A 22,594-nucleotide genomic window follows, 5' to 3' on the forward strand; every position below is an offset into this window, starting at 1 on the left:
ATTTTCTTTAGGGACTAAATAGAAAAGCCACGAGTGAGTTGGGGATACAGAGGACAACAAACAAATAAATAATCATAGGCTTTTTGGATGGAATTGGACCCTGCAGATTATCTAAGCAATGTTTTTGACTTTATAGATGAGGAAAGTGAAGCTCAATGAGATGATTCAATTCTAAGCCCAGTTCATTCCATTGCACTGTGTTGCCAACATGCCTTGCTAGCTAGGCAGAAAGCTGCCTTGTTGAATCTTTTCTACTATTCTTTTCCCAAACAAAACCAAAAAAGTTATCACCATGTGGTAAACGTGTGAAGTGTGAAAAGCTTACAAATCCAAGGAACAGAACGTTTTGTGTTTTAAATGTTTTTTAATAATGGGGAAACTTAGCCTAGAACATAAAATTGATGTCAATACAAGAGAGAAAAAGTGGTTGCTGAAAATGAATTTTTCTTGATTGGTTCTTCTAAGTATATACTATATATTAGTAACAGCATACTGTAGGAAGAAAAGTACCTAGAAATATTTTACCTGCTTTCCTTAACTTAAATTTTATACAGTCATTTAAACAAAATTTCTTAGGCAGAAATGACCAATAGTACAAAAAGTACAAACCATCCCCTCATGTGCTTAATCTGATTGTCACTTATTATACCTTTATATATTCCTTATATTAAAATTGGGATTCTCAGGAAGCCAAGAAATATGTATGCCAATCTAAATAAATTCCTAGGAAAACAGCAATAGCTTTATAAATCTCATTTTGTAGAGTTGCTTAATAAGAAAAACGTTCCATCATTCCTCTATTTCATTTTTTCCCTTAAATTTCACTTCATACTTTTAAGAAAATACTTATGCAAACTGTTCCTTTTAAATATTTCTTACAAAAATATATGAATATGAAAATAGTTATCACCCAGTAACAGGTCAATAAGATTATTTCATTAAGTGTACACACTAAAAGGCAAATGATTTATCTTTAACCTTCAGTTATTTTAGAATTAAATTATATTGCAGTACTCACAATCCTTTGATTGGCTAGTAATTTTAACTTTTTGATACTTAGGGCATTGGAAAATCTAATGTATCACCATTTATATAAAAGCTTCTTTGGTATAGTGCCTGTTGAAATTATGTACTGAGTACTTCATGTGTTAACAAATAAACAAAAAAGAATAATAAAGAAATCATGAGGCTCTACAAAATAGTTTAGAAAAACAAGTTTTCTATTTATTTAAAAATAAGTTTATAGTTACTACATTGCAGGGACAGGAATTGTTACACATACATTCTAGTATAAAAGGATTCAAAGAATTATGCATCAAAACTAACATAGAAAGTGTCCACATAACAGTAAAGAAAGGTCCAATCAATATGTACAAAAAGAAAGGGTACTGCTATTCTGGTGTGAGACTGCCATTTATAACATGATACTCCAGGTTGCAGGAAGGAAAAAAACCCAAACCTCAATAAAGCTAAATAATTAATTTGTCTTTAAATTCTGTTACTTATTACATACAACAGATTTGCTTGTGTTTAACGTTGTTTTCTGTACAAAATAAGCATAATTTTAATTTGAAAATGTGTCAGTTTCAACTTTAACCCTCTAGGTCAGTTACTTTTTAAAAACTGAACTACATTCTACAAGTCTAAATATCGTGTGACAGCATTTAACAGTTTTCTAGAAAATCTTTAATAAGACCCCATGTCTTGCAGTTTTAATATGGTCCAAAAATGTAACGTTGTATTTTGTCTCAATTTATATTTATCGTGATGAATCAACACGCACAATCTTAAAGGAACGAGCATACGTGTACATCTGAATCATATATGTGTACTATATATCATCTCAAACCTATTTTTTTAGTTCCTTAAATGAAGTAACTCATAGCCACCCACTATATGTATTTGGTTTGTGCCATATAAGATTAATTTCCTGATGATTTTATCTGCATTAAAAAATATTTCAACACAGAGCTATCAAAACTAAAAATAAGTATGTATTTATAACTTGTGATATTTTCTAATCATTTTACTGCAGCATGTACAAAGTTTATCTGTGGAACATCCAAAGTGGTACCTACAGGTTTCTGACTTAATTTGACTTGTCTTGGGTACTGTAGTTGGTACAAAATGACTTCATTTGAAGTGACTAGCTCAGCATAATTAAGAACAAAAATAGTTTCTTAGTAAAGTAATATTTGGTTCAAATCACTTGGAGATTTGGGGAACTGAGGAGAAGTTTAAGGAGAAAAGAGAGGAAAAGGTATATTTTTTTTTCCAATTTTAACAGCAAAGTAAATTCTCAACTAAATATAACTAAACCACTTCTCAAACTATTATGTAAAAACTACTTTCTAAGTATGGGGTAATTCACAGAACATAAAAGTACTTCCCCCATTATAACTTTTAATATCATGTATTTCCTGCATCTAAGAACACTTACAGCCCTTTAAATACTCAAGTGTCTTGGTCCTTTCAAGCCTACTCAAAAGTAAGTTTTAGGTAAACAAAAACATCCATTTAGGTTTCATTCATTGGAACACTGAAAATAAAATTGCTTATAGTTGACATCTGAGAGAGATGTTGGTATGTATAAAATGGAATGCTAGAATTAAACACTATTAATTGGATGAACTAATTTATATTACAAATCATATTTTAAAACATGTAAATGTTGCTAATGTCACAAAAAAAATGTTATTTGAATACATTTGCTAAAATGTCAAATTGTAATCTACTGCACTGCAGATAAGGGACAATTCCAGGTGTTAACACCTACATGCCACATGAGGATTGTTTTGATCAGTGTATCTTATGTAATCCATTTCTGTGATACTAAATTAGCCAAATTCATGTCTCAGATGTGACCCAATCAAGCTCACAAATATTCTGTATAGTTTTTCTAATTAAATTTAGGGGGGATGAGTTTTGTGATGTCTTCAAACTGTGAAGCTGTGCAATAATAAAAAGAATGGAAACAAGAGCAACAAATCTTGAGTATAGAAATGTATTTAGAAAACAGTCTAATGCCATAATAGCAAATAGCAAAATATAAAATTTTAAAAATATATAAATTTTAATAAAGTATTTATCAGTTGCCCAGTTGTGAGACTGTAATTAGACTGAATGTTTAAAATGCTCATTTGTACATTTTACAACTGTTTAAGCTTTGATTGGAATTTGAGAATGTTGGGGTGAAGGGAGAATATTAGGGCTAGGTACTTAAAAATACACAAATTGATTTACAATTCCCATTCATGTAACAGGTTATATAGTATTTCTGAAATTTTCAGTAAACTTGAGTTTTTTTATTGCTCACCTAAGACAACTGCCAACATTTCCTTTTGCCTATAAACAATACATACAAGGAGTCACTGTCTCAAAGAAGGTATTTTCCAAGTGGTCAAACAAAACAAAAATATAGTGATGACCTAAATTTCTCAGTTCAACTTCTGCAATGTATAGAAGCTAAATTATAAAAATATAAAATCTAAATATATCTGGTATTACTAATACATTTTTAAGTGTTTTAATTACAAATAATCTCATCCAAGTAATTTTTGCTTTACTAAGAAACCAGTGTCTAATAATGTCCAAATAAGGGTCATAAATATACAGTGTCTTTAGAACAGGAGTAACACATTTACTTGCTGCAGGTAAAATGGTAAATACTCATTTCTTTGCTCAAGAGTTAGAACTAATCCATACACCGCACTAGAGTATATTCCACTCTAAGACTGTGTACGTGCTTCCTTTATTTATCTGTACACACTTTAAAACTGTACACATATTTTTTACAAAAATGGATTTATAGTCTATTATTATTTTTTCTAACATAATGCAGATAACATCAGGAAATAACACGTATCAAATAGATTGCCTTCAAAAGCAACAAATTACTTTAATGGCAAATTTCAAACATATACACTATTATTGTGTAACTGAAAGACTCATTTTACTATACAACCAAGCCATCCATTTCTGAATTATGAAGAGTTTAGCTACTGAATTTTAATTATATAGTAAATATATTTGTTAGAAAAAAATAAATATACAAAAAACCTGAAAAATTTGAAATTTTTCAACTGCAAAAATCACAGCAACCCAGTTAAGATCTGGAAAATGGTTTACTTAATTTCACAGGATTTCTGTACAAATTTAGTTATAAATGATTTAAAAAGCCCAAATGCATTGCTTTCCATTCTTCTTCAAGACAATTAAATGATAGCTAACATTTATCCCTACCAGAAATAAGTAAAGAAATAATTATGTAATGTATTTTGTCGAGGTTCAATTAAAAACTTTATTTTTCTATATCAGGGTCATGCTGATACATATTTTCCCAACCTCACTTAAATAAAAAAATGTAGTATCTGAAAATTTTGGTTACATTTTTGTACCATACCAGTCCTCAGAAAATACTACATTCTTTCAACTTCTTAAAAAATGGACAATAATTTTTAAACAATAGAAATGGTATTTATGTTGGTTTTTAAGGTATAAAATAAGTAACTGTACCATAAACAAATAAATAACTGCTTTCCTTTTCCATAGCAGTACATATAGCAATACATTCTCCTAAGTCATATAATTATCATTTACAATAGACAACTTAATTTTACTAATGATGCAAAAAAAAAGAATAGAATACAAGGCACAATCATTAAATGGAATTTTTTCTTTAGGGTGTATATTGACATACCAGCGTTGATAAGGATACCGTAAAAAGTGCAGAAAAAACACAATGTGCAATGATACCACTGTATAAAACATGATTGCATAAAAAGTGATTTGGCCTATTTTAACTTTTAATAATTGAAAATAACCAATCTTCCCCTTAAAATTAAACTCTAAAGTATGACATTTTAAAATTATTTTTATTCTACCACTATCTAAAAAATCCTGAAGAAAAGAATTTATATCTGGGTAATAGCATATAAGTATGTGTTTGTATATATATTTAATTATACCCATTTATCAATATATACACATACACACACAGACACATTTCTTTGTAAGTCATTTTAGCCTATTAGCTATGTCTAAAGTTTAGAAATGACATTAATCCAGATCAATAAGTAAACATCAAATCCCATACCTTTTTCCTGTATTTTCCTTGAATCCTTTAACCACTTAAACACTTTCTCTAAAACATCTCTGTCAAAGGACCCACCAGTGCATTACTTTCTACTATTAGTACCAAAAAAAGATGCATCTCAGCATAACTCTTTAATAACGCGCTCTTTAGAATAATATACAGCCTTTCCAATACTGAAAAGTATATGCTGTTCTGACAGTCAAAAACAGGCTTTCCACTGCACTGATTCTCACTCTTTGGCACAATAAACAGAGATCAAGTGATTGATATAAGAATCAAGGTCTGAAAAATTAGACAGTCAAATGTTTTCCAATGTGGATATGTTTCCTTTTCATCAGTACATTTTCACTTATGTTTGGCAGAAATGGAATACAGCAAAAGCATCCTTTAGAATCTTTGTAGATGAACATTGTACAATTAAAATTAAACTCTTTAGGGTATCAAATTGTGGGAATTTTATATTTATCTTTAGAAGAAACACATTAGTTAATTTACTGCTGCTCTGGTAACGTATGTCTTCCTAGGGGGCATGACTTCTGTATCAATAGAAATGTACCTGGCTTGGTAAAAAATAATTCATTTTAACATGAAATGCTCTATCACTAGGAATATTATGCTCCTTAAAAATGTAGAACTGTCTTTTCCAGAAATAAACAGGGAATTTATTATAGGTACTCAATTTTGTGTTGTTTTTTTTTCGAATAGTGAATGAAATGAATGTTGAAATGCGTAACTACCTAAGGGTAATAAATAGCAAACATTTAAAATATATATGTATATATTTATATATATATTCATTTAAAGAAGTGAAGTATCTTATAAGTTTGTTTACCTTTTTTTTGCAAATCAAATCATAATATTCCCTAAACCACCACAGCAGCAAGGAAACAGAAGCCTTAGTTCTACGTATTCCTTAACTGTACCTGCTTTATGATTTTGAAGTAAAATAGTTTGGTACAAGTTACCAACCAATTAAATTAGCTTTTGCTTTTTCAGTCAACTTTCGGACTCGTCCTCTGCTAGAAGTTCCAAAAGTCAAAGAGGTGTCTTCAAACAACAGCTGCCTTTGCTCCTCTTCAGAGTCATCCTCATTATAGAAAGCTGTCCTTCGACCTTGGTTTCTAGTTCTCATGTGGGGTTCAGAGCCTTTAAGTTCCCCAAACTCTTCTTCCTTATCCACAGGATCATCTGTCTTTTTCCGGTTACTTCTCCTTAGCATTTTAACACTTGTAGGAACTATGAGACCTGAGTCTAGTTTTTGTGTTATCTTCCTTTTGGGTTTTCTGCCTCCACGACTCTTTTTCTGTAACAAATCCTCCTTTACAGTATTAGTTTCAGGAAGACAATTGCATGTTGAAGAAGGAACTACTTCATCTCTGATAGGGTGTATATTATTTTGCTCTGTATTTTCTGGCTTTGCATATTGTAGCTTTTTGGGCTTTCTACCTCTTTTCTTGTGTATAAGTTCACCACTATTGGTATTAATTTCTACCTTAGGTTTCCTTCCAGGTCCCCTCTTCACAAGCTTAGATGGCTGCCCTCCATGGCCATTTACTTGAATGCTTCCTGGTACAAGAGCATTGTTCTTACGATCTGTAAAAAAAGGGAACATCACCACATTTAATGGAATTGTTTTTTTATTTGACCCTCAAACTCATAAATAAGTCCATCACTATACTTACATGTAATGACATAATCCTGATTACTTTTTTTACTAACATAAGAAAAAAAAAAAAAAGGCTAACAGTTTAATGATATTATTTACAGGCACACCTTATTTTATTGTACTTCGCTTCATTGTGCTTCACAGATATTGCTTTTTAAAAAAACAAACAAATTGAAGGTCTGTGGCAACTCTGCAAGCAAGTCTATCAGCATCATTTTTCCAATATGCTCAGATGATCGTTAGCATTTTTAAATCAATAAAGTATTTTAAAAATAAGGTATGTAACATTATTTTCTTTAGCTATTGTACACTTAACAGAGTATAGTGTAAACATAACTTATATGCACTAGGAAACCAAAAAATTTGTGTTACTTGCTCTATTGCTATATTAGCTTTATTGAGGTAGTTTGGAACTGAACCTGCAATATCTCCAACGTATGCCTGGTATGTGTGCCACCATTATCATGATTAAAATACCAATGTAACAATCTCTACTATAAAGGTCATCATGCTTTATTAAAATATAAAAGAAAATTTGGGACATCAAATTCTAAATGTGTAGGATCTGGAGATCACGATGCACTGCTTTTTTGTGGTAAAAAAAAAAAAGCCTATACCCTTTTAGATGAAGAAAACAAAAAGATGCCATACATGCACTACCACTAACTTTTTTCTTCCAAAATTCTGGAGTTTTTTTTGTTAGTTTTTTTGGATGTGGTACATGATCTGCAATAAAATATTTTAAAGGAAATCCATAAAAGGATGTAAACTGCTTTTAAAGAGAAAGCTTTTTCGTAACAGTATTTTTTGGTCATGGGTTGGAGTTTTATTTCCTAAATATTTAAAAAAAACCATCAAGAGACTCACAAAAGGTCAGAGCCAATAGCAAAGGGAGGAGACAAAGCCTTCATTTCCTGAACCCCAAAGTACAAATGATCTTCTTTAGATTGGTGGTTTTCTATAATGATGGGAGAAGATGTGTGTGTGTGCACATAAAGCAGTTGAGCATTTACTAACAAACAATTACACTTAAACTGACTGAGAATTCTGTCTATCTCTTCCAATTGTTCAGAAAGGAAGAAATGGTAAAATATTCGTACACAAAGTCATTTGCTTATTTTATTCAAAGACTTACTGTCCACTATATATTAAGTTGAAGTGATTTAAAAATGAATAATTAAACACAAGAATTCAGAGTCTACTGGAGATAGACACATGTAAAAACGAATAATTCTATCAACAGTTTAAGGGCCACTGAAGTCAATGAACGGGGTATTCTGGGAACACAAAGAAGTACTTGATTTTGCCTAAAGAACCCAGGAGAAGGCTTCCTGGAGAATATTGCACTTTAAAGTAAGACTTAAAAAGTAGCAGGAAACCATTAAACTAGAAGGAAAAAAGACACTCCACAGGAAGAAAAGGACAACAATATTCAGGGCTTCCAAGTAGGTTAGGAAATAGCTGGGAAATAAAAGGGGGAAAGCAAATAAGAAACCTGAATGTTAGGCAACAGCCAAGTAATGAAGAATTCTATCTAGTAAAGAGATAATATGCAAACTGACCATCACCCTAACACACAAGATGGCCTGCAGGGGAGGGCAGTTGGGAGGGACCAGACCTGCAGGGGAGGGCAGTTGGGGGCGACCAGGCCGGCAGGGGAGCAGTTAGAGGTCGATCAGGCTGGCAGGTGAGTGGTTAGGGGGTGATCAGGCTGGCAGGCAGAAGCAGTTAGGGGCAATCTGGCAGGCAGGGAGGCGAACAGTTGGGAGCCAGCAGTCCTGGATTGTGAGAGGAATGTCCGACTGCCTGATTAAACGGGCAACTGGACATCCCTCGAGGGATCCCAGATTGGACAGGGTGCAGGCTGGGCTGAGGGACACACACACCCACACCCCCACACACACACACACACACCCGTGCACGAATTTCGTGCAACGGGCCTCTAGTCTTACATAATATGCAAAAAACATTAAAATCTGATTTCATATATGATTGGAAAGTAAGGATTTAAGTGTGTTTGTGCACTTGTGCTAGAGAGAAATGATCAGAAAAGTCACTTTGGTTGCAATGTGGAAGACGGACTGGGTAAGGAAGAGTTAAGAACTGAGGCAGAGAGATCAGTTAGAAAATTAAGACAACAGTCCAGGTGAGAAATTCTGTAAGCCTGAATTAAGGCCATGGAAATCAGAAAGGTGAGGGGGAAATAGGCTTTAGAGATTTTAAAGAGGCAGAAACAACTGTCTAGTTCTGGATGCTGAAGACAAGGCTAGGATGACTCCCTAATTTTAAACTTATGTTAGTGGATAGATCCCAATACCATTAATCAAAATGAGAGCATTTCAATAAAAAATTAAAATTTGAGAGGTTTCTGGGGAGAACATTGAAGATGAAATGGTTTAGATACAATTGGAAGTCATGATACAAAATGCTTATTGTTGAAGTGTCTGCTGCCAATAAGCCATAATAGTTTTAACATGTCATAGGGTGGATTTATATCATTTACTTTCTCTTTCAAACATAATGCCTTTAAAACTAAAATCTGCAGATGAAAGAACTTGGAAGAATAGCTGTAAAAGACAAAAGTTGTGTATTAGAATAGATGGCCTTGTTGTAGACAGCCTTGGTGAATTATTATTTTGTGAAGATTGGTGTATTGAATTTTGTGATGTAGTAACTACGGATTTTCCTTAAAAAGTGAAGACTGCGCCCTCACCGGTTTGGCTCAGTGGATAGAGCGTCGGCCTGCAGACTCAAGGGTCCCAGGTTCGATTCCAGTCAAGGGCATGTACCTTGGTTGCGGGCACATACCCAGTGGGGAGTGTGCAGGAGGCAGCTGATCGATGTTTCTCTCTCATTGATGTTTCTAACTCTCTATTCCTCTCCCTTCCTCTCTGTAAAAAAAAAATCAATAAAATATATATTAAAAAAAATAAAAAAAGCAAAGACTGCTATAAGGGCTAACTAAATATAATTAGAGAGAGAGAGAGAGAAAGAAAGTGAGAGAGAGATTAAAATATGAGAGAAACATCGATTGGTTGCCTCTCATAGGTGTCCCAAACAGGGATGGAATCCACAACCTAGGTATGTGCTCTGCCCAGGAATCAAACCTGCAACTTTTTGGTGTAGGGGATGATGCTCCAACCAATTGAGCCACAATGGCAGGTCCACAATTTGTTTTCATTTCCATAGAGAAAAATTTTCTTGGCCTTTAAAATTTAATAATGCAGTTTGCTTTTGGCACAGGCTGCAAATCAAAACAAGTCTCACTAAATTTATCAACTAATACAGAATGTGACTTTTAAATGAGCAACCTAAAAAATTGATAGAATGCTAACTCCAACAAAAGAATCGTTTTTAAGAAAGATCTACTGTACCTTGAAAGATACAAAAGCACCTTACCTTGCTCGATAAGAGCTGATGACTTTGAAAAAGTGGATGTCTTTGAGATTACAGATGATTTCATTTTACGTTTGACTGGCTTTTCTTTTTCCAAGTTTTCTTTTGCAGAATTATTCTTAGTGCCATGACTAAAACTGGATTGACCAGGACTTGATAAAGTATTCAAAGTTTTGGAATGTTTCACAGAATTCTCTAGAACTAAAACACACACACATATGAAACATTAAAAACTAAGAGTTATTTAACCTAAAAACAAGCAAGAAGGTTGGGATTACATATAACCTGAATTACCTAAATTAGCCAAGAGGACAAAACCTGAGGGACTTAAAGCTTCTTTAGGAAATCTATTTTCAAAGTAGAAAAAAGGCATAAACAAACTCTTAATTTTAGAACTTCTTATAAGCTATCCACTCACTTCAAGATTATGAAGGCAAGTCTTGGAAAATTGCTAGTGAGTCTAGAAAGTAGGATTGAAATTCAGGCATTTTGGATCAGAGTTGCCATTTTTAAGCATTATTCTATACTGACACTCCTTAACCTCAATTTTATTTTTATTAAAAATAAATTTTTTTTAAAAGAAGAAAAACGATAATGAAAAACCAACATTGTCAGCTAGAATTTACTAAAGTCCAATATATTTCCTTTGGCAAAGTAAAAGCTTAAATTTAAAAAATCATGGTATATATTTCAATTTAGAAACTGTAACTGATTCTTACTTGTTTTCCCCGACATTGCAGACGTATTAGCTTTCGAAATAAAAGTCTTTGCTGCTGAAGAAGTAGAAGGTTGCTCAGTGGAAACTGGATCTACAACCACTCTGTTGCTTCTGGTTCGAACTACAGAACTGGATTCTGTTTTACCATTTATTTGCACAGCATTGTGCCTTGGTGGTATTAATCGTGTAGTTGTAGAGAATGGAGAGGTAGAGATATCTGACTTTAGTTGGGGTTTTATGACTCTTTTTTTCCTTTCAGGGCTGTAAATAAAATAGTAGCATTAGTTATTCTTATAGCTCTAGGTGGTATAAAACAGTTTTATAAATACTATTGGATCCAATATTTGCACTATTATGAAAATGTTAAAATATGGATTTCATATGGAATATTTAGTGAAGGATCACTGTAAATGCTATAGTTATATATGACAGAAAGCATGATGCCATCACTAACCTAAAAATGCTCTTTTACTGTATAGATTTAGCAGTTTGAATTTAAGCACTTACACTAGTATAGCTTTAGTTAAAAGATTAAAAATCCTCCACATCATAGGAACTTGCATGTCAAATATATCATTCTGTAATATAGGGAATAGTAAAGGAAATATTAAAAAACACTGAGTTCTATCATTTAGATGACAAAGTTATAGATCAGCTGATGCTGCTGAAAAGAAATTAAATACCTTGATGCAACGCTACTGGAAACAGAGCTGCTTCTGTTTCTTTTCTTCCTCCTTTTGGTTATTGTATTTCTTTTATGAAAACGAAGAGCAGATTTATAATCTGATAAAACTGAACTGATATGTTCTTCAAAGAAAGCAGACAGGCGCAAACTCATGCTGTAAATCTATGATAAGAAAAAGAAACTATTCCAACATTTCTCAAAAGAAAATATTGACATATAATTTAAACATTTTTTCTAGCCAAACGTTTTTAGAATTTAAACTTTGCCTTTTCCCAATCTCTTTTGTTGAAAGTAAAACGAGCATTTTTACAATTATTTTTGTATTTAGATTAGGAATCTCCCAAGCTTTGAGATTCTTAAAGAAAAGCCCTACTATGAATTCAGATGGCTTATACAGACAAAATTTTCTGTAAACTTGGTCATACTGACACTATCCCTGAGAGTTTTAATCTATTTTCCACTGCTACCTAAAACTAGCTATCTATTCTTTCTCGATTCATGTACACATATCACCCCTTTGTGATGTCTTATCTGGCCAAACAAGGGTAAATTAAAGTTTTACTCATTTTTATGAATCATTCACAAAAATGGTCCTTTCTATTAATGCAGAAAATAGGTGCCAAAGTTAAGCCCACATAGCCCTAATATATACCAGGACAATACATATGTGGTATCTATTTAACTACACTACTTCAGGAAAAGTAGGCATCCTTAAACATTAGTGACACCAGTGTTATTTCATAGAAGGAACAAAGTATAAAGAAGTCAACTTTTTTTTCCAGTAGGATACCATTAAGAACATAGAAAGTCAATCAACTTTGCTCTAAATTTTAAATAAAAATGACAAAACTTTTTCTAATAATTTCATTTAATTTAAACACAAATAAAAGAAAACAATTTAATTATATACCCTTGATCTTTTGCTTGGTGTATATGCTTTAGAATTACTAAAAATAAGTCTGACATCTTTACATAACTCCATTGGTGACTCATAATTCCCAGCCTCTAAAGTTTCTCTAACAGTAGCAAAATCCATTGGAGTGTCAATGATGTCTCTGTAGTCCTAAGAGAGGAAAAATAGGTGGTATTATCATCATTACTACCACAAGGCATTACATCTCAGCACAGGGATTCTCATACAATTTCTGTGATGAACAAAAGTCCTAGAACTATTAATAATCGTTCCTTGTTTTCCTCACCAAGGATCCCTTTTTCCTAATAATTTTTTTCCATGCTCTCTACCTTATATTGCAGTCAACACAAGATTTTTCTCATTCAAGAACCTGTTAAGTTCTGTTTCCCACAGCCGCCCCTCACCCCCCAACCTCCTTGGGGAAGAGGTAAATGGAATTGTGTTAGAAGGGGATTAAAAAAGTATTAAAAAAAAATTTCAGCTCTACAACTACAAATATAAGTTTGATGTTAAAAAAACCAAAACTTTATGCTACCTATAAACTCTAAAGGCTGCTGACTCACTGAAACATAATCATAATTTTAAATAGTTGTCACAAAGCCCATGTAATTCATATTACAGAGAAGGGGAATCATCCAGTCTCCATCTAGCCAACTATGTATAAAAAAGTAATAAAAACAAGTGAACGCAGAAAAGAAGCAACAGAATAGCAGAACGGTATCTAAATACAGTATCTCCTAATAGGGATAAAGAGTACTATACCTTTTCCATAGCCTTGGCATATGCAACTATATTTTTCGAAATATAACTTGACTTTGAACCATCAAGTTTAAATTATGATCAAATATGTTTTACCATGAAGCAAACAGGATTATTGCGATTTAAAAACTGTCCGTCCATCTTCTCTCCACCTTTCAGAATTTTCTTAAATTTCTTTTATACAAAACATACACAATTTTCTAGTTCTATTTAGTGGGGAAAATGGGGGAAAGTATGCCTACTCCTTCTCATAAATCCAATTATATAGCTTTTGACCAAAAAATGTATTTTTTAAAATCCTCACCTAAGGATATATTTTTATTGATTTTAGAGACAAAGGAAGGGGGGGGGGAGAAAGAAATATTGATGTGAGAAACATCTATTGGTTGCCTCTTTTATGCGTGCCCAGGGATTGAACCCACAATCTGAGTATGTGCCCTGACCTGAAATTAAACTCGCAACCCTTTGGTGTACAAAATGATGCTCCAATTGACTGAGCCACCTGGCATGGGCTGACTAAAATATTTTGAAGTGTCTCACCTATTAATAACTTTAGAACCACTTTATAAAGTCACACATTAAACTGGTCTTACTACCTTTTAGTAATATTTTGATTTTAGCAAAAAACAGTGTACAAGTCTACCTTATGTACCAAATTTGGTCTAAATAACTTGGCCATTTGCAGAAATTAAGTACCTTACTAGCAGAAGGCTGTCGTTAAAAAAAAAAAAAAAAGGAAAAAAGAAATTCCAGCCCTGGGCAGTGTAACCTAGTTAGTTGAGCATAGTCCCTCTCACAGACAGGTTACCAGTTCAATTCACGGTCAGGGCACAAACCCAAGTTGCAGGTTTGATCCCTGATCAGAGTGCATATGGGAGGTAACCAATTGATGTCCCCCCCCCCCTTCCTCTTTCTCTAAAATCAATAAAAAACATACTTAATATTCCAAAGACTGAATGCCCGACTCTTCAGATGGGGATGAGGGAATAGTTACAAAATTGCTTTATGCAATGGTAACAACATCTGGACAGTGTCCAACCTTTCTATATTCTTAAGGACATCAAATCAATTTGACAAAATCTATAATTACTTGGATATTAAATATTATAATATATTGGATTTATAAACTGCAAAATTTGGGATAATGATATAGAAAATTTTTCATGTTTTATAAAATGTTGGTTAAATGTCAAATTTATGTAGAGCATTTCATTTTCTTTAGTGCATATGGTAGCCACTCAATAGAATTCTGTTGAATAAGTAAATGGAGTAGAATATTTAGCATGCTACTTTCCATAAAAAAAGTTTAATTTTTAAAATCTTGATTTGGATAAACTCAAAATGTAAAGTCATTATTTTCATACAAAAGCTTAAGTATGAAGAGCATTATTGCCTTAAATATTCTACTGATAAGGCTGATAGTTAATTATAGTTAATTCTGAAGTATAAAAAGCAGGTTATCCAAGTTTCCTCTTCTCCTCTGTGACAGTATTAAGAAATCATAAAGAGCCATAAGTTTTCACACCTCCATCAAGGAATTCAACAAGAGACAGTAGATTAAATTTTTTTCTTCTTTCTGGTATTTTCTGTCTGCTGATACTTTTAGCTGGTTGAGAGGTTCTAAATAGCATTCTCATTATTTTGAATACTTAAGAGAGACTGCATTCCTATGTATTACCTATTCTCTAAGAATAATACATATAGCTCTAGTGCACTAGATACACGAGAAATGGCCTCTTGTTCTCACTGTGTCAATAAATTGCTACATATTTTGGAAAGCTACTTAATCTAAGCCTCAGTTCAACCTCAGTAAAATGAATTGATTGGACCAGTTTTGGGTGTCTCCTGTATTTTCTGTATAATTGCTTTAACATTTTTCTTATTGTCTTTAGTCTTTATTTCCTTATGTTTCTTATCTCTCCATTTATCTCTTAAACCAAAATAACAAATCAAAGTTTAATTGGCAATTTTTTTTCTTTGTCTTAGTGGTACATAAAATACCATTCATCTTACAATGAACAGTGTTTTCAATTTGATGAAGTATAATCATGTTTCAGAATAATCTATTATTTCCATTTATTGTTTCTGTTATCATATACATAACAGATCACACACTTATATAGTTTACAATTTCTTTTTATCATTAGTTCAGCTTTAGTAGGAATTGGTTTCTTTTCCCTTGATGAATATCTACCCCACAGGGTGTGTAAATCTAGACTCCAAATCCGTGCATAGTGCAAGCTTAGGGATATTTCTCTGACACCAAAGAGACATTCTTCTTTAGAAAGAATAATTATTCTATTATTTTCATTGAAGGTAAAGTCTTTCAACAGTGGAGTCTCAGTTCCAATTTCCTTCCTCACCATGGCTCAAATGGCTTCACCTGTCTCCATGCTCAGTGTTAATACTTGTGCTTCTAAAATCTATCACTTCTTTTCTGGGGAAAAGTCCAGAATACAAACTCCAGCAAGCAGTGGGTAAATTATAACTTATTTTCTAAGACACAAAGTTGGGTTTGCAAGAAACAAAGGGAAATCCACAGGTTCCCAAAACAAAAAGAACTGAAAACCAGAGCATTGAAGCATTAGCTCAGTTCCTCTAAAGAGTTTTTTGGAGGGTAGGGCTTGAACTAGCCCAGTTTATCACACTGCTGGAATTAAAGATTTATCTTTTACACTTAAGATTCCATGTTTCTTGATTTTAAATGAGAAAAGGCATTTATGATATTTATGATGAAATTACTATTTTCATCACTAAGTTAGAACATACACATAAACACGTATGTCAGATAATACCACATCCAGTTCATAGTCTCTTATTATAAAATACTGCATTTTAATTTCAAACCACAAAAGTTATCTGAACTGTACAAACTTTAATAACTGAATAAAGAAATTAAGGCTCATTTTAAGCATATTTAGATTGCTAAGACTACATGCAAAAATAAATACTTAAATCATGATTACTCAATCTTTTAACCATGAATCCCATAAAGGTCATGAGTTGACCTAACCTAAACATATATAATAATGTCAACTTACATTTGTATATAGTGCTTCAGTTTAAAACTATTTTAATGTAATCTCATTTCATCTCTACAACCCCATAAGGTTGTAATAAATTTATAGAATTAGTGTGTTTATGTGTGTGTAGACATTAAAAAAAAATAGTTGAGAAAATTGTACAATTGGTAACCATAACCCAATTCTTTGGAATATTAGTTCAGAGTTGTTTCTATTTTACCACAATATCCAACTTAGATGCTCTTTATAACCAAATGTATAATGAGAACATGTATGAAATAATGAAGAAATACACTATAACCATAAAAAATAATTTAAATAGCAAATTTTCATGAACAAGACATAGAGCGAAACAGACAGGTAAAGAAAATATTTTCAAAAATACATACTGGATATTCAAGGAGATCTACCGGCTGGCGGAAAGGCTCAGAATCTTCACACTGAAATATGAGATTTAACAATTCTTGACATTGTTTCTTCCATGCTTGAATATCGTAAGACTGAGCTCTGTTTCGTAATCTTCTTCTAGGCTGATAGTCCTAAAATAAAAGTGTTAAAAAATATTAACAAAATGACATAAAAATAAATCTTGTATTTTTAATGCAGTCTTACATAATTAGGTAATATCCAGTAACACAAAAAATAGAAAATATCATTTACCTAGTTCTGATAATCATGCATTTTTTTTTTTGGGAATTTACTTGGAATACTAACAGTAAATAAAAAAAGAAAAAAAGAAAAAAAAATGCTCTGAGTACATTTTAATTCACATAAAGTTCGTCTGTTAAAACAAAAAATATATTACCTTCCTTTTTCGAGTAGAAGTTCCTGGCACATCAGCATCTTTCTCTTCTTCCTTTGAAGCAAGAATTTATCTAATTTATTAAATGTTCTAGGTTTCATTATTACAGTGAACGCTTGAATATGTGTTTAAATTGGGAAAGTCCACTTACACACAATTTTTTTTATTAAATACATACAATATAATACATAAATGTATTTTTTCTTTTATGATTTTCTTTTTTCTGGTTTACTTTATTTTAAGAATACAGTATGTAATACATATAACATATAAAATGTGTGTTAATAAACTATGTTATCAGTAAGGCTTCTGATCAACAGTAGGTTATTAGTAGCTAAGTCTTGGGGGAGGTAAAAGTTATACAGATTTTTGACTGCTCAGGGAGTCAGCGCCCTTAAACCCCATGTTGTTCAAGTGTCAACCGTAATCTACAGTTGTTTATATACCAATGATCTCCTTTACACTTTAGTAAATCTATAATGGATATGCTGGAGCACTTTACTGACTCATTAAAGTCTCTTCCCTATCTTTTTTTAAAAAAACTCTTTATAACAAAAAACAAAAAAATTCTGAACCATTAAGTTAACTATAGCATTAGACAAAAATAGTTTTCATAATGGCATTTATTTAAAACTACTATGTGTATGTTTTTTATACAGAATAAGACCAGTGTAATAATTATAATGAAATATTAAATACCTCAGAGTCAGACAAAACTTTCTTCTTCATTGAATTGTAGAGTGGAATTATGTTATAGCAAGTCTGATCCCTAAATAATAAGGAAATATTAGTATATGAGATTAGAGTCATGAGATATTTTCCCTTTAAATCTGTTACTAAAACCGATTTTAAGATAAAACTTAAAGGCTGAAGGCTTATTTCATAGGTTGACGCCAAAACACACATCTGACCCTTCTCCTCCACTCTATGTGAAGCCTCCAATCAGGCCTATTTCTTTACACCAAACCCAATCCAATTCTCATCTCCAAGTTTTGCTCAGATCATTGATGTGGGTCGGATGCCTCCTTTTATTACTCAGTCTACAAGGAAAAGGTAATACCTACTAATTTCTTAATTTTTTCATTCTTACACATAGTTATTTCCTAAAATTTTATCCTTAGTCATCTTCTCTTGACACTGTAACTTTTGCCCTGATAACCTTATATTTCTGCATTGTATTTGTGTAAATGAATTCCAAATTCCTGTAATTTGGTCTGACTCTTCTGAGATTCCTACCATTATCTAAAATTCCACATGTCTGAACCTAAATGTCACTCCCAGACACTCTTCCTCGTTTTTCTGTATTTTTTTTAAAACAGTATTCCACGTTTTCGAAGTAGTGCAGTTTTTCATTATTCCACCCCGTGCCTCTTTATCAATCCAATCATGGGACAAGTTCTGTGAATATAACCTTTAAAATCTCTTGGCATCCGCCTTTCTCTTACTTCCATAAATTAATCCCTCATCACTTCTACTTGGTTAGCTATAGCAGCCAATCTGCTATTTATGCTTTATGTCTCTTCCCTATAAATATTAGACACTGCAGTAAATATTTTCAGAGATGCCATGGACAGGTACCTAAGTTGGTTAGAGCATTGTCCCAATATGCCAAGGTTGTGGGTTCAATTCCCACTCAGAGCACATACAAGAATCAACCAATGAATGCATAAATAAGTGGAATAACAAATTAATGTTTTTTTTCTCTCTCCTTAAAATCAATACATAAAATTTTTTTAAAATTACAATATTTAAGGCATATTATGCATCAGATAAGTTTCATGTTAAAATATTTTCATAGACCCTTGCTTCCACTGCCCATATTTTAAAAGTCTAGTTCTTTAGATCAGCATTCAAGGCCCTCTATGATCTGACCCACATATGAGTTTACAACACTGTATCCCTTACTTCTTTCTGCTCATGTACTCTACTTCACCCAATTTAAATAAATAAATTTATTATAGTTATTTACAGATTTACCTGTCTATAAATTATATTAAGAGGTTAAATATACACTTCTTTCTATCTCCAAATATCTATTACATAACTTTGTATATATCCATTGTTTGAAATTAGGCCAAATAACTCAATTAAAAAGTATAATCAAAATTTTGAAATAACATTTTGAAAACTACTTTCAGTTAAAAATGGCTTTAACAAATTTTATATATATAAATAAACTGCCAGAGCTTTATTTTTAGATACATACAATATGAATGCTTTAAATGTATTAATCGCCCTGGCTGGTGTTGTTAAGCGGTTAGATTGTCCGCCCGCACACCAAAGGTCTTGGATTTGATTCCTGGTCAGGGACAAGTATCTGGGTTGCAGGTTCGATCCTGGCCCCAGTTTCTCTATCCCTCCCTCCCTCTCTTCCATTCTTTCTAAAAATCAATGGAAAGCCTATCCTCGGGTGAGGATTAACAAAAATAAAATGTTATATTAGTCTGTTCTTACAAGGCACTTCACAATAACTATTTGAAAAAAATACAACTGTATAGTCTATTCCAAATACAAAAATAATTGTTTTATTAAAATTATTTCACTAAAATATAAATTTACTCTATCCAAATTCTACTGATTCATATCTCTGGAAAAATAGATGTAAATAAATATCCACATAACACTTACAAAATTATAGACTAAAGACTTTAGTTAAAATATTATAAGCTAATGAAACCAAGTTAAATAAACAGTCCTCTGAGGATAGCTAATTCTTGATTATCAATTTTACTGAAAAGCAAAGGATTGCAACAATAACCCCCAAAACCACTCGCAAGGCAACCGATTTCTTTAGGGAATAAGGTAGAGGAAGGGCATAAAGTTCATTTTACTAATTTTCTCTACTTTTTTCTTATATTGAAATTACCTACATTCCTTAGCAAAAATATAAACAACTAATACCAGGAAAAGGGAGCCTCTGATTATGATCGGTAAAGACAATAGCTTGAGATGTTAAAAAAAAAAGTCTTGATGATCCCCTCATGTAAAAATAAAAGCTGATAGCAGCTGAATATTTAAATTATAAAATACATTGTCTCCTCTTAACAAGATCATTCATCCTCTGGCTTCAATTTAGAAGGCTCAATTCATTCTATCCTATATAATAAAAGCATAGTATGCAAATTGTCCCCTTGACCAGGAGTTTGTCCAGGAGTTTGACCAGGAGGTGGGGCCTGCTAGGGGAAGGGAGGGAGGCCCCTGCAGGCAGCTGCTAGGGACCCTACCAGTGCACGAATTTCGTGCACTGGGCCTCTAGTGCTTACATAAATCCCTAAGACAAGTAAATAAAAGTGTGGCTGCCTTAAAAAGTGATTGTTATCACTCTTATTGATATAGGATCAATAAATAAGGAAGTAAAGCAGGCTTTAAGGAAGAATCATCTCGAAAGTTAAATTTAGTCTCCTGCTAGACTCTTTAAATACTTGTTTATAAACTTGACAGGGTACTATAATATTAAGATTAAAGGCTTTCAAATCAAATAGCAGACATTCATTGACTGTGAAGTTAACCTCTAAAAGACTCAGTTTTCTTAACTATAAATTCCAGATAATGATCTCTCCCACATTTAAGATTATTTTGGCTATAAGAATTATTTTAGGTTAAACATTACATGTTCAATAAATAGTTATTATTATTGTCCAACAGTTGGATTTAGAAAAGGATACATGTTTGTTTATGTTAACTGAATAACACAATTTTTATGATTTCGTAAATAATACTAATGAACTAAATGTTTAAATGCTACCTTAGACCAGTGGTTCTCAACCTCCTGGCCCTTTAAATACAGTTCCTCATGTTGTGACCCAAACATAAAATTATTTTCGTTGCTACTTCATAACTGTAATGTTGCTACTGTTATGAATCGTAATTTAAATATCTGATATGCAGGATGGTCATAGGCGATCCCTGTGAAAGGGTCGTTCGACCACCAAAGGGGTCGCGACCCACAGGTTGAGAACTGCTGCCTTAGACAGACATTATGTGCTCCCTGTTTTGAGTGGAACCATGTGTATAACACAGCATTGATAGTATTCATATAAAAAAGATTGTATCTGACAATATTTCTATTAATTATTACAGTAATTATAATTATGTGTGGAAAAATAACTCACTTGTTATAATGTAGAAGAAGATCAGTCACAAACTTAGCAGCTTTTACAATAGGGCTTCCAGGCTCATTAAATGTTCGAGTGTTATGCTCTATATATCGAACTTCCCACATTAGGGAAGAAACCCGCCTTTAAACAAAATACAGAAGGATTAACCTCATTATATTTAGAAATATAGCCACAAAATTTTAAACCAAGACATTGAAACTTTTCAAATTGCAGTCTTAAATCAGATACAAAACTCACACCTTAAAGTTATTTACAAAATATCACCTCTTTAAAGGGGGGAAAAAATGTAGTAACTTTATGTATTTGCATAGCATATGTCTGATTAGACACACTGTGTCTAATCCACAATGTTCCTTCTTTTATGGAGAAAGACTGTCTATAGGGAGAGTAGCAGAAGGGAACTGGAGTTTTTATTTTTAGCTTATTCCTGCCATATATGGTGTCATTTTTTATAATAAGCATATCTGACATTTATGTGAAAAGAAAACAATTTTCATCTAATTATATTACTGGCAATTAAATGACATGTAAAAATGAAAAGCTAATTGATAGCCTGCTTATGTGATATAAAAATATAAAAACACAGTAACCATGTTAGTTTACCAAGAAAAGTAAGTATATGAAAATTATTTTTAACATTGAATTGACATTTGGTGTTTATTATTTTATTTCTTAAAGTAAAGAAAAACCAAAGATGACTTCTAGAATATTACTGAAGTGTGAAAAAAATTATATGGAATTTTAAAAATTTATAATTGTGGATACAGAAATGCTTCTGTGGATTTAAAATAGCAGTCACAAGGCTAATTCTAATAATAAAATCACAGGTATCTTCAGAAAACCCTACAGAAAACTGTGTGTAAAATAAGGTATTAGATTAATACCAGCAGGGCAAATTGACAGTAATTTAATGAAAGACTAAAAGAAGTGTTGAAGAGGAAAATCATAAACTGTAAGAAGTCTGAAGCCAATAAGTAACAGAGAAGCAAAAAAGCTTAAACAGTGAAATGGCACTTATGAACATAATTTGGGTCTGTAACCATATTATCAGAAAAACAGGTAGTTTCAAATTTATGTAAGGATTGTATCCCAAAAGATGTTTTCCAAACTTGATTATTATTAAGCCAGGCTAATGCCAAAAATTCTATTTAAGCTGCAATGTACTTGATAATGTATACCTTAGCAATTTTTATAATGAGCAGTATTTCTATGAGAAAGTATATTTATAAAAACAGTGGGAGATGCCGTAAGTTTATCTTTCTAGCTGAAGTCTAAAAACCATTGTATAAGAACAATTATTTCCCTGTTACCCTCCATATCTTGTTCCATCTTTGAAGCACTAGGTATAAGTCCTAAGACTTAGCAATTTATGGGGACTAGGAGAAAGAAGGCTATAGTTAATAATTTCTTCTCCATTTA

At 32.3% G+C, this 22,594-nt stretch overlaps 1 protein-coding gene across 1 annotated transcript in view; it reads right to left on the bottom strand.

Annotated features, from left to right (window-relative positions):
- Positions 1 to 1,199: 1,199 nt before the first annotated feature.
- The window catches only part of PHIP (pleckstrin homology domain interacting protein), a 176,059-nt gene continuing 154,664 nt past the window's right edge, over positions 1,200 to 22,594 (bottom strand). The window contains exons 30-38 of the mRNA XM_014535815.1: positions 21,170 to 21,295; positions 17,757 to 17,826; positions 17,061 to 17,111; positions 16,645 to 16,794; positions 12,471 to 12,623; positions 11,559 to 11,722; positions 10,877 to 11,136; positions 10,161 to 10,358; positions 1,200 to 6,688 (exon numbers count right to left, since the gene is read on the bottom strand). Of these exons, the coding sequence (XP_014391301.1) occupies positions 6,057 to 6,688; positions 10,161 to 10,358; positions 10,877 to 11,136; positions 11,559 to 11,722; positions 12,471 to 12,623; positions 16,645 to 16,794; positions 17,061 to 17,111; positions 17,757 to 17,826; positions 21,170 to 21,295 (1,804 nt within the window). The 3' untranslated portion in view covers positions 1,200 to 6,056. The remainder of the gene's footprint in view (positions 6,689 to 10,160; positions 10,359 to 10,876; positions 11,137 to 11,558; positions 11,723 to 12,470; positions 12,624 to 16,644; positions 16,795 to 17,060; positions 17,112 to 17,756; positions 17,827 to 21,169; positions 21,296 to 22,594) is intronic.

This window comes from Myotis brandtii, unplaced genomic scaffold, assembly GCF_000412655.1.
Source record: "Myotis brandtii unplaced genomic scaffold, ASM41265v1 scaffold151, whole genome shotgun sequence".
In the NCBI taxonomy this organism is placed as follows: Eukaryota; Metazoa; Chordata; class Mammalia; order Chiroptera; family Vespertilionidae; genus Myotis; species Myotis brandtii.